At 44.6% G+C, this 13,054-nt stretch overlaps 1 protein-coding gene across 1 annotated transcript in view; it reads left to right on the plus strand.

Moving 5' to 3' along the window:
* The window catches only part of LOC139051564 (protein sidekick-1-like), a 155,294-nt gene that overhangs the window by 126,392 nt on the left and 15,848 nt on the right, over nt 1-13,054 (plus strand). Inside the window, exons 11-12 of the mRNA XM_070528529.1 lie at nt 1,081-1,291; nt 11,970-12,152. Of these exons, the coding sequence (XP_070384630.1) occupies nt 1,081-1,291; nt 11,970-12,152 (394 nt within the window). The remainder of the gene's footprint in view (nt 1-1,080; nt 1,292-11,969; nt 12,153-13,054) is intronic.

Below are 13,054 nucleotides of genomic sequence, written 5' to 3' on the forward strand. Positions count from 1 at the left end.
AAAAAAAAACGTGCATTTCGTTGATAAATTGTGTTTTTTGCAGGAGAGCTGGCATAATGGTCTGTTCCTTCTACAAACCGCCTGTCTGTGTTTGTGCACGCACCTCTATATTCAGGCTGTTCTTTAGGACAACACAGATTTTTTATTTAAAAAAAAACTAGGACCGTGAGGCACTTGTCGTCTACACATACGAGTTCTACGACCAGGCGGAAATACTTTACCGCTTCTGAAGTTACTCTGAAAAGAATAATTATCAAAACTTATTAACTAACTTTTTATTAGTGCCTTAAGGAAGTTTAAATGGTTACGTTGAAGGTAGTTACGTTTTAATTCGCCCGCAGTTTTTAAGTATCTTCAAAATAGCACCTAATTTGAAATATTTATCATCGAATTTCAGCGGTAGATCTAAGCAATATCAAAACTGACCACCGCGGAAGCGCAGTAAAAGCGGCCCCGCTTTAATAACAGATCGAAGCCGCACGCGATGACAAATGCGAGGAAGTTTCAAACTGAACGCATCGGCCAGTCGAGGCACTTACTGATATGTCACGCTTTCTCTGGTGAGCATGTACAGCTGCGTGTCGGGTCAGGATGTGCCGCAGACTGCTGTCATTCAAACTTCGTCACGCACATTTTTATGGGGCATTGCCTTGTGACGTGCAGTCTGACGCGTTGTCTCGATATTGCCTGGATTTGGACTTCGATTTCTATGATGAATATCTCACACTGTGCGCGATTTTCTGGATTTCTAAGATATGGGTATGCCATGAATTTTGTCGCTGTACGAGATTTCCATGTAAACAACTGCCCTCAAGTTAACAATAAAAGTTTGTTAGCACCTTTTGTTAGTTACTCTTTCAGAGTACATTAAACAGCGGCAAAGCGCTTCTGCCTCGCGGTATAACTCGTATGCGAAGATGACATGTCTCTCACGGTCATGGCTTCTTTATGAAAGATCTATGGTCTAAAAACACCCTATATGCTATTTATAAACATACATCAAGAGAGAACCCATCATGAGTTAAATTTCTGGTTACGCCATTGATATTCGGGTATCAATTGATATTGATATTCCTTCAGGTAAGCCTTGACAACGGAACCAGATGGGTTGGCTGCCAAGCACACGTGGACTGCGATGCCACATTCCACTCAGCAAACCCGTACGAGCACCACGTATTTCTCAGGCTCTTCGGATTGCTACCCTACATGATGTACAGAGTGGGCGTCCGCGGCTGCAGCTATCGTGGATGTGGACCAGCGGCCTGGGCGGACGTACGCACGGAGGTTTCAGGTAACTCGTACACTGCTTCCAAGCGGCAAAGCAAGAGATTGTCAGCGCATGTATTACTACATGACCTGACTTTTTTTTTGTCACAACAATAAAAAAAAAATTGGCAGAACCCGTTTGACGATAACTGTCGACGATGATGCTTTAGTATTGAATTAGTATAGCGGCGCATGGTATTGTCGCCATCTTAACGAATAAAGTGTGAGTCATATACTGAATAGCGCTTCCTGTTTCTTGCTTCATGCTGATGATGATTTATTGGCTTTGCCTTCGAAACGGGCCATTCACAGTCATTTAACCTGCTTGAGTAAATCATGTATGCTATACATGTTTCGGATTCAATTGTTTTTGTATCATCATCATTAGCCTATTTTACATCCACTGCAGGACGAAGGCTGCGATCTCCAATTACCCCTGTCCTGCGCCAACCGATTCCAAGTAGCGGCTGTGGATCTCTTAATTTCATCATCCCACCTGGTCTTCTACCGTCCTCGACTGCGCTTCCCTTCTATTGGCACACATTCGGTAACCCCATTGGTTCACCGGTTACCTAGCATACGCATTACATGATCTGCCCAGCTCCGTTTCTTTCTCTTAATGTCAGTTGGAGTATCGGCCATCCGTCTTTGCTCTCTGATCGACACCGCTCTCTTCCTGTCTCTTAATGTTACGCCTAACATTCTTCGTGCTATCGCACTTTGCGTGGTCCTTAACTTGTTTTCGAGATTCTTCGTAAGTCTCCAAGTTCCTGCCCCATATGGCAGCAACGGTAGAATGCATCGATTGTACACCTTTCTTTTTAAAAAAAAGGGAAGCTGAAGAGTCTGTCGAATTCAATAAGACGCTCATATACGGATGCGGGAACCTTTTAAACCATGTAGGTAAAATTTGGGTTTTTTTTTTCAGTTAGGAGCGACGTAATCGTCGGTTGAAATTGCGCTGTAGCTCCGCCCCCCCTTGAGTGAGCGAGCGGAGCGGAGACCGGAAACCGCGGTGTTGTGACGTCAACTCTAGTGTTTCGTTTCTTCTCAGCGTCCGCGACCGTGCCTGACCGCGCTTGTTTCTGCGTGCCTGCCATCGTAATCTGCTTCGATCGACCCTGCATTCCTTTGTTGGTGCGTCTGCGGGTATGTAGAGTGGTAGTCAACGTGCGTGGTAGTCAACGTGAGTGTTAATCAACGTGAGTGGTAGTCAACATGAGTGGTAGTCAACAGATGAAGGTCACTACACGTACTGCATAAACCGGGAAGCTTTTCACGCGTTTAAACCGTCTTTGCAGATTGCCGACAGCTTTGGACAGCACACCAATGCCGACGATCGCATCCCGGCTTACGTTCCACGAGGAGGCATGCAGGAACACAACACTACAGTTGTTTGACAGGAAACGAGCTCACTAGATCGGCGAAAGATCGGCGAGATCACTAGATCGCTTTGCAAAAAAGCATACTGACCAAAAAGCATTTCCAACACGAGGAGATCCCAAGACTTTGCTTTCGTTCGCGTCGAAAGCACTGCTTGCACCAGCATCGTTTGCTTCTTCGAGAGGCCGGCTCTTCGCAATCGGCTCGTACGTGTAGGGAGTAACGCCGAACTCCTCAGAAAAACGCTGTCTCTCTAAATTTCCCATTACCGTCTCAGAAAAGCAGCACCAAACTACCTGGCACCGCGCTTCATATGTAGCGGCAGCGGTCGGTTACTAGAGTTGACGTCACGAGGCGCACCGACCAATCACAGGCGGAAACGAGACGCGTGAGCTGGGCGTGTCCGCTGCTGCATTTTTCGTCGAAATAAAATATATTTGCGCTTCCTTTCGCTCAATTTCGATACGATATTCGAATTCGGAGGGTTGAAAACCATTATGTACAGATGTTCACTCATTTTTTCTGGAAAACCTTTCAGCTTCCCTTTAATGATAATGATAAGCTTCAAGCCAGGATCTGACAGTGTCTGCCGAATGCACTCCAACCCATTTTTATTCTTTTGTAAATTTCCGTCTCATGATCGGGGTTCCCTGTGAGTAATTAACCTAGGTAAACCTGCTCCTTCCCAGACTCTAGAGGCTGACTGAAGATCCCGAACTCTTGTTCCCTTGCCCAGCAATTGATCATTAGCTTTGTCTTCTGCATAATAATCTTCAATCCCACTCTTACACTATGTCTGTTAAGGTCTTCAATCATTTGTTGTAACTCGTCCCCAGTGTTGCTGAGCAGGACAATGTCATCTGCAAATCTAAGGCAGCTGAGATATTCGCCGTTGATCGTTACTCCTAAGCCGTCCAAGTTTAATAGCTTAAATACCTCTTCGAAGCATGCGGTGAATAGCATACGAGATATTGTGTCTCCTTGTCTGACACCTTTCATTATAGGTATCTTCCTACTTGTGGAAAATTACGATAGCTCTGGAATCTCTGTAGATACTTTCGAAGATATTTACGTAAACGTTCTGTACTCCTTCCTTACATAAAGCATCTATGACTGCTGGTGTCTCAACTGAATCAAATGCATTTGCGTAATCTATGAAAGCCATATAGAGAGGTTGATTGTACTCTGCGGATTTCTCGATTACCTGGTTGATGACATAGATGTGATCCATTGTAGATTATCGCTTCCTGAAACCTTCCTGTTCTCTTGGTTGGATAAAGTCCAGTGTTGCTCCTATTCTATTGGAGATTAACTTGGTAGATATTTTATATAATATTGGAAGTGCGCTAATGGGCCTATAATTATCCAATTCTTTAACGTCTCCCTTTTCGTCTTTTAGTATAATGTTGGCATTCTTCCTGTTCTCTTGGACGCTTGAAGTCGATAGGCAGTTCGTATAAAGGGCCGCTTGCTTCTCAAAGATTTTTAGCCGAAGATCTTTTATTAAATTGACTGGTAGTCCATCTTCTCCGGCCGATTTTCCCCTTTTCATGTGTTGCAATGCAATTCTAACTTCATCGCTAGTTATAGAAGGAGCCTCTCAAACCTGTTCATTACTACTTTGAATGGAGGTATCTTTTCTGTTTCGGGTACTATACAGTTCCGTATAGGGTTATTCCGCTGCTTTTACTATATCTTCGACATTGCTGATGATATTACCTTATCTTTCAGTGCATTCATCTTGGTTTGTCCGATGCCTAGTTTCCTTCTCTCTGTTTTCAGGCGGCGTCCATTTTTTGCAGCGTCCTCAGGCTTTCTCACGTTATAATTTCGAATATCCCTCACTCTCTCCTCGTTGATTAGTTTTGACAGTTCCGCGAATGCTGTCTAATCACTTGAGTTCAACACTTTCATTCTTTGTCGTTTCTTTATTGGATACTTTTTTAATTGGGAGAGCTTACCAACTGGATGCCTTGGGTCCTTACCTCCCACTTCAATTGCTGCTTCTGAAGACACCCTAGTTGCGGTTTCATTCATTGCCTCTATGTTCTCTTCATCTCTCTGTTCTAAGGCTGCAAATTTGTTTGAAAGTGCGAACCTGAATTGGTCTTGTTTTACGCTTACTGCGTCTAGGTTGGCCTGTTTCTTCTTGACCAATTTCATCCTTTCTCCCTTCAAATTGAGGTAAATCATAGCATTCACTAACATATGATCACTGCACTTTACCCTACCTAACACTTCTACATCCTGCACTAAGCTGGGATTGGCAGAAAGTTTGAAATCAATTCCATTTTTTGTTTCACCGTTAGGGCTTTTCCAGGTCCACATTCTGTTGCTACCTTTCCTGAAAAAGGTGTTCATTGTCCTCATTTTATTCCTTTCTGCAAATTCTAACGACATCTCTCTTCGAGTGTTCCTAGCATCCACGCCATAGTTCCGAATTGCTTGTTCACCAGCCTGCTTTTCCCCACTTTTGCATTGAAATCGCCTATGACAACAGTATCGCATCGCTAATTCAACATCTTCGTAAAACTTTGCTATTTCTGCATCATCTTGAGTGGAGGTTGGAGCGTAAGTTTGTACTACCTTTATTTTAGGCCTCCTATTTAGTTGTATTATGATTACTGCTATCCTCTCATTTATGTAGAATTCGGCAATGTTGCCCGCTATGTCCTTATGGATTAGGAATCATACTCTGAACTGCTTACCTTGTAGTCCTCTATAGCAGAGGACGCAGAGGACGCACTGCATAAGCTTCACCAATTTTAACTTCACTAAGGCCAACGATATCCCAAACAACTCCTGATAGTTCCTTAACGAGTCCTGCTAGGCTAACTTCCCTCCAGAGGGTTCAGGAGTTAAAGGTTGCAAGGGTCACTTGCCATTGGCGGTCTGTCTGGGTTCAGAGATTCTTAGCACCATCTGCTGCATTACAGGTCTGACCGCCGCCCAGGTCAGGTGCTCCGCAGCTGCTGCGGACTGAGGGCCATTGGGTAATTGAGTGAGTCATTTGGGGAGGGAGTGGCCGAATACAGCACCAGGGAGGCTAATTCCTGTTCCGGTGAGGGAGTGTCTCGTTGAAGCTTAGTGGGTCTTCCTAATTTGGTTATGCCTAGATTAATATAACCCCACTTGCTCTCGGTGTTTTCACTGGCGTCAGGCGCCACTCCAATCCAGTATACGCCTCCCTAATATTTTTTCTCTTCCTTAAAACTTCTCCGTCTACCTTGCGTAGCTACGTATGTTTGTAGCAGATTCAGTCATATTAATCGGTTCCATGCTTTTTTTCTCACTAAAAATCTTAGCGACTTTTGTGTATCTCGATTGCTGACCGGCTGATGCTTGCGTTCATTTTAAATCCAAGCGCTTCTGCAAGGTGTGCGTTACCTACGGGTCTCACTGGGTGAATGCCTTCGCATTCCTTTAGGATGTGCTTAGTGGTATGGATTTACGCTGCAGCTTGCACATGCCTCACGGCGTTCTGAGCACTTCTTCCAGTATGTTTTTGTCTTTAGGCAACCAGCAAGAGCCTCAAATAGCTAGGCACCGTCCTTGGTGTTATCGTAGAGATTATCCCTTCTAATTTATATCTTCCCTTTCTGGTAAATCTACATGTTTTTTTGTTTCCGTTGTTTGCATCGAATTCACGGTGCCTGTTTCTCATACTTTCTTTTTCAATTTCTGGTGGTCTATTTACACTTTAAATTACCCTGTACATGGTTGCCAATTATCTTAACTTCTTCCTCAGCTGAGTGCCCACGACTTGCAGGTCAGATATCAGATACTTGTGCAATTTTGCAGTCCACCTATATTTATCCATGATGCTGAGTCTTTCTTCAAAACTAATTTTGCTCTGCGGTTCTCTGAATTCAAAAGAGGCCCAACCCATGTCATCTTGTGCTGCCTCATTTGAGGTTTTACCGTCAGCTCCCAAAGCCAACCGGCCTACCGATCTTTGACTAACTTCCAACCCCGACAAGATATCCGATCTTAAGCACAGAATGGCATTTACGAACGTTAGGTCTGGCACCATTAATCCTTGCCTAAGAAAAGTCGACTTCTGTATTAAATATCAGTGCACGCTAGTAATTACGCGTAACGTCAATCACTCTACGTTGGACACCGGCTTCCATATAGTGCCAGACATTTTGTATTTCCGCGAAATATGGCGTAAAGCGCTGCGGCCTTTCCACTGCAAAATGACACATGCGTGGTCGCCACACACCGTTTTGTCTTACGGAAACTTTGTTGTTACTGTAGGGCTGTGCGATGAGTGCGATGAGTGCGGCGGGTAGCACTGCTATTTATGCTACCCGCCGTGGTTGCTCAGTGGCTGTGGTGTTGGGCTGCTGAGCGCGAGGTCGCGGCATCGAATCCCGGCCACGGCGGCCGCATTTCATCATCATCAGCAGCCTGGTTACGCCCACTGCCGGGCAAAGGCCTCTCCCATACTTCTCCAACAACCCCGGTCATGTACTAATTGTGGCCATGCCGTCCCTGCAAACTTCTTAATCTCATCCGCCCACCTAACTTTCTGCCGCCCCCTGCTACGCTTCCCTTCCCTTGGGATCCAGTCCGTCACCCTTAATGACCATCGGTTATCCTCCCTCCTCATTACATGCCCTGCCCATGCCCATTTCTTTTTCTTGATTTCAACTAAGATATCATTAACTCGCGTTTGTTCCCTCACCCAAACTGCTCTTTTCTTATCCCTTAACGTTACACCTATCATTCTTCTTTCCATAGCTCGTTGCGTCGTCCTCAATTTGAGTAGAACCCTTTTCGTAAGCCTCCAGGTTCCTGCCCCGTAGGTGAGTACTGGTAAGACGCAGCTATTATACACTTACCTCTTGAGGGATAATGGCAACCTGCTGTTCATGATCTGAGAATGCCTGCCAAACGCACCCCAGCCCATTCTTATTCTTCTGATTATTTATGTCTCATGATCCGTATTTACCGTCACTACCTGCCCTAAGTAGATGTATTCCCTTACTACTTCCAGTGTCTCGCTGCCTATTGTAAATTGCTGTTTTCTTCCGAGACTGTTAAACATTACTTTAGTTTTCTGCAGATTAATTTTTAAACCCACTCTTCTGCTTTGCCTCTCCAGGTCAGTGAGCATGCATTGCAATTGGTCCCCTGAGTTACTAAGCAAGGCAATATCATCATCGAATCGCATGTTACTAAGGTATTCTCCATTAACTTTTATCCTCAATTCTTCCCAATCCAGGTCTCTGAATACCTCCTGTAAACACGCTGTGAATAGCATTGGAGAGATCGTATCTCCCTGTCTGACGCCTTTCTTTATTGGGATTTTGTTGCTTTCTTTATGGAGGACTACGGTGGGTGTGGAGCCGCTATAGATATCTTGCAGCATTTTTACGTACGGCTCGTTTACACCCTGATTCCGTTATGCCTCCATGACTGCTGAGGTTTCGACAGAATCATACGCTTTCTCGTAATCAATGAAAGCTATATATAAGGGTCGGTTATATTCCGCACATTTCTCTATCACCTGATTGATAGTGTGAATATGATCTATAGTTGAGTAGCCTTTACGGAATCCTGCCTGGTCCTTTGGTTGACAGAAGTCTAAGGTGTTCCTAATTCTATTTGCGATTACCTTAGTAAATAGTTTGTAGGCAACCGACAGGAAGCTGATCGGTCTATAATTTTTTAAGTCTTTGGCGTCCCCTTTCTTATGGATTAGGATTATGTTAGCGTTCTTCCAAGATTCCGGTACGCTCGAGGTCATGAGGCATTGCGTATACAGGGTGGCCAGTTTCTCTAGAACAATCTGCCCACCATCCTTCAACAAATCTGCTGTTACCTGATCCTCCCCAGCTGCCTTCCCCCTTTGCATATCTCCTAAGGTTTTCTTTACTTCTTCCGGCGTTACCTTTGGGATTTCGAATTCCTCTAGACTATTTTCTCTTCCATTATCGTCGTGGGTGCCACTGGTACTGTATACATCTCTATAGAACTACTCAGCCACTTGAACTATCTCATCCATATTAGTTATGATATTGCCGGCTTTGTCTCTTAACGCATACATCTGATTCTTGTCAATTCCTAGTTTATTCTTCACTGTTTTTAGGCTTCCTCCGTTCCTGAGAGCATGTTCAATTCTATCCATATTATACTTCCTGATGTCAGCTGTCTTACGCTTGTTGATTAACTTCGAAAGTTCTGCCAGTTCTATTCTAGCTGTAGGATTAGAGGCTTTCATACATTGCGTTTCTTGATCAGATCTTTCGTCGCCTGTGATAGTTTACTGGTATCCTGCCTAACGGAGTTGCCACCGACTTCCATTGCACACTCCTTAATGATGCCCACAAGATTGTCGTTCATTGCTTCAACACTAATGTCCTCTTCTTGAGTTAAAGCCGAGTACCTGTTCTGTAGCTTGATCTGGAATTCCTCTATTTTCCCTCTTACCGCTAACTCATTTATAGGCTTCTTATGTACCAGTTTCTTCCGTTCCCTTCTCAGGTCTAGGCTAATTCGAGTTCTTACCATCCTGTGGTCACTGCAGCGCACCTTGCCGAGCACGTCCACATCTTGTATGATGCCAGGGTTAGCGCAGAGTATGAAGTCTATTTCATTTCTAGTCTCGCCGTTCGGGCTTCTCCACGTCCACTTTCGGCTATCCCGCTTGCGGTAGAAGGTATTCATTATCCTCATATTATTCTGTTCCGCAAACTCTACTAATACCTCTCCCCTGCTATTCCTAGTGCCTATGCCATATTCCCCCACTGCTTTCTCTCCAGCCTGCTTCTTGCCTACCTTGGCATTAAAGTCGCCCATTAGTATAGTGTATTTGGTTTTCACTCTACCGATCGCCGATTCCACGTCTTCATAGAAGCTTTCGACTTCCTGGTCATCATGACTGGATGTAGGGGCGTAGACCTGTACAATCTTCATTTTGTACCTCTTATTAAGTTTCACAACAAGACCTGCCACCCTCTTGTTAATGCTATAGAATTCCTGTATGTTACCAGCTATATTCTTATTAATCAGGAATCCGACTCCTAGTTCCCTTTTCTCCGCTAAGCCCCAGTAGCACAGGACGTGCCCGCTTTTTAGCACTGTATATGCTTCTTTTGGCCTCCTAACTTCACTGAGCCCTATTATATCCCATTTACTGCCCTCTAATTCCTCCAATAGCACTGCTAGACTCGCTTCACTAGATAACGTTCCAGCGTTAAACGTTGCCAGGTTCATATTCCAATGGCGGCCTGTCCGGAGCCAGTGATTCTTAGCACCCTCTGCAGCGTCGCAGGTCTGACCGCCGCCGTGGTCAGTTGCTGCGCAGCTGCTGGGGACTGAGGGCCGGCGTTTGATTGTTGTGTGGCCGCATTTCGATGGGGGCGAAATGCGAAAACACCCGTGTACTTAGATTTAGGTGCACGTTAAAGATCCCCAGGTGGTCAAAATTTCTGGAGTTCTCCGCGATGGCGCGCGTCACAATCAGCAGATGGTTTTAGCACGTAAAACCCAATAATTTTTTTATTTATGCTTGCCAAACCTACTGGGGCTTGTAATATGAAGCCTGCGCTGCTCACAGATGTTCTATGTGAGAGCAAATGAGCAAGAGGTCCGCGACTGTAGTAACGCATCGCATCTCGATATTAGAGCCGCAAGCTTGGAACCTTCTTTAATAAAACGTAAAATGAAAACATGGAAAGCGCACGCATATGTTATTAAGGAGCACGCAATGCCGCTATTATTTGACACTTCGACCACCCAGAGCGCAGCTGAAGGTGCCGACAACAATCCATGCGCGCTTTTCATTCGCCCACCACAAACACCGCTTTAATAATTGCGACAATGGAAGTCCTGAGATTTTGGGTTCTCAGAGTTTTTTTTTTCAACACAAAGCTTATTTTGGAAACAAGCAGCATATGCTCATCAAGAAAATGAGTGTCATCCCCAATCTGAAGCTTTTTTTTTTGTTTCTTACGGACTATCAGTGTTGTCAATCGCCCAAATTTTGAACGAAGCCGACATGGGGAAACAGAATATATGTATATATAAGAGGAACGCACAAGACGGTGCAAAGGTATCTAAAGTGAATAATGGAGATGTCGCTTTAAATGAATTAGGAAGAAAAATGAAAACAAAGTGAGTAATGACAAAATTACACTATAGTCAACAAAACTGCAGCCCCCTCCCTCCACATTAACACACATAAACACTCATAGAATGAGTTCACCACTGAATTATTAAAAACTAGCTGAGTAATCGTTTTATAACAAAGTGTTAGTTGCTTAAACAAAACAATAACGCCGTCATATTTGTGGTTCTTCGAAGAGGTGAATTATTGGTGTCAACGTCACCTTGCAGACCTGCCTTTTCTCAAGTTCATTCTCGGGCTTTAGTCACGGCATTATAACCAGTTTGACATGCATAGTCCGGTGGTGTCAGCTACGCCTGTGCCGAATAACAATCGGTACTGGAGGAAGAGAAATGTAAAATAACAGTCGGCACTATTAGAGGGAGAGCTATTAAGTGGCGGGGATTGGTTGAACAGCTCATACTGTATCCAGTACCAAAGCTAAATGTATAGCAGTGTGGTACCACCGGGACGCAATCTGTTTTCAATCACTGAAGTCGTGAGATAAAGTCAGTTGGTTGACTTCCGTGAGTGCCAAGTGGCAATGTTACTTTAACCATTTTCCGCCTCTCCACGCCCTCTCACACACTGCGAGCACAGTGCATTACTGTAGCCATGTTCAGCTGAGACAAGTCACTGTGAAAGCAAAAAGTTTGTTCTGGGCGCTGCCCGAACAAACCACTCAGACACTAAAATCTTCCGTGGGCCCACAAGATGTGCGTCAGATCTACGCAGTTTGAGCGTGTCCGCTTTACGTTGAAGTAATTCTACGAACAGAAAGTCATCATCAACTTAAAGCTAAATCAGCCGATGTTAACTTGTTACTCGATATTTGTTTCCACTCGGCGACATAAGCAGCTGCTAATTAATCTAGTCAGTCCAATTTAAAGCATTTGCATAATTGGCCTTTCCGCACTCACACACACACACACACACACACACACACACATATATATATATATATATATATATATATATATATATATATATATATACATGAGACTGCGGGTTTTATTAGTGCGTCAACGCACATGTACAACTAAATTATGTAGTTGTTCATTTATGTTTAACGTTATCATTATTGTCCACGAACTGTACACAGCCGCTTTCACCGCCGAGAGAGTGAGCCAGTTTTATGTCTTCTGTTCACAGCGCCCCCATAAACATTCACCTAAAGACCACTGAACCTTGCATTAACATGCAGAACCTAGTGAGCCGTTGGGACTCAAAACAACTCGCTTGGATGACGGTGGTGTTCGCCTCGACTGGAGCCCGCCTTTGGTGCCTGCTGGACTGCCCTCTGGTTACGTTGTCACATGGGACTGCAGTAATGGCGCACCTGACCACATGACAGCTTCCCTGCCAGGCACTACTTTGACAATAACAGGTGAACATTCACAGCTTACAGCCCAAATTTTTGCAGAAATCTTTAGCGGACTGATGTTCCTGGTTCAGTCATATCCAAAGGGGACTTTCAATGCATGCATACCTCATAACGCTTTACAACGATGCACCAATGATTTGTTGCTAACACGCTCAAGTCTACAGTGCACTGTAATAATATGATTAGCAGGTGTTCCAGCTGTGATTTATCTATGCTCTTTGACATAACATTTATTACGGCGCCGCACGTCTCGCCAAAATAGTCCCGAATAATTGAGCAGAGCATGGACATTCTGTAACAGAGTCGTCCGAGTGGGTTTCTACGCAATAGGCGCACGTGAATCAAAGACGATACGCATGTGCCAACCTGTTTGAGAAGAGAAGGCTACGGTATAACTAAAAGCAGACCTGGTGAAAAGAAATCTATCCGACTAAGGATCTGGCGCTATGTGGAATTTTCACAGAGGAATATTTCCAGCAGCAGCTGAACTTCACTTAAAGAATACAAACACAGCATCTGACTTCCATTAGTAAGGGTGCCTGAACGGGCAAGTTAGTAGTGTTGCATCTGTCGTTAGCAGCGCGAGAATCGAATGGGAAGTAAGAGAGGTGACTGTAAGAACACGCTCTCCGGCCCCTTTTCTTACTTCCTATGCACACCGTCGCGCTGCACACGAAAGATGAAAAACGAGAGGCATGTATAATCCGTGCCTTCTATGTGCACCGTCAGCAGGGGCGTAGCCAGGGGGGGGGTCTTATGGGGCTTCAGCCCCCCCCCCCTCGAAATTTTTTCGTGGTGTCCATGCACCGCCGACCAAAGCAGCCCCCGGCGCTGGAAATCATTCTGGATTTTGTCTAAAATGTTTTTTTCACGCTCGAAAAGACATTTCCGCGCAAAATTTGCGA

The sequence above is a fragment of the Dermacentor albipictus genome, unplaced genomic scaffold (assembly GCF_038994185.2).
Source record: "Dermacentor albipictus isolate Rhodes 1998 colony unplaced genomic scaffold, USDA_Dalb.pri_finalv2 scaffold_12, whole genome shotgun sequence".
Lineage (NCBI taxonomy): Eukaryota > Metazoa > Arthropoda > Arachnida > Ixodida > Ixodidae > Dermacentor > Dermacentor albipictus.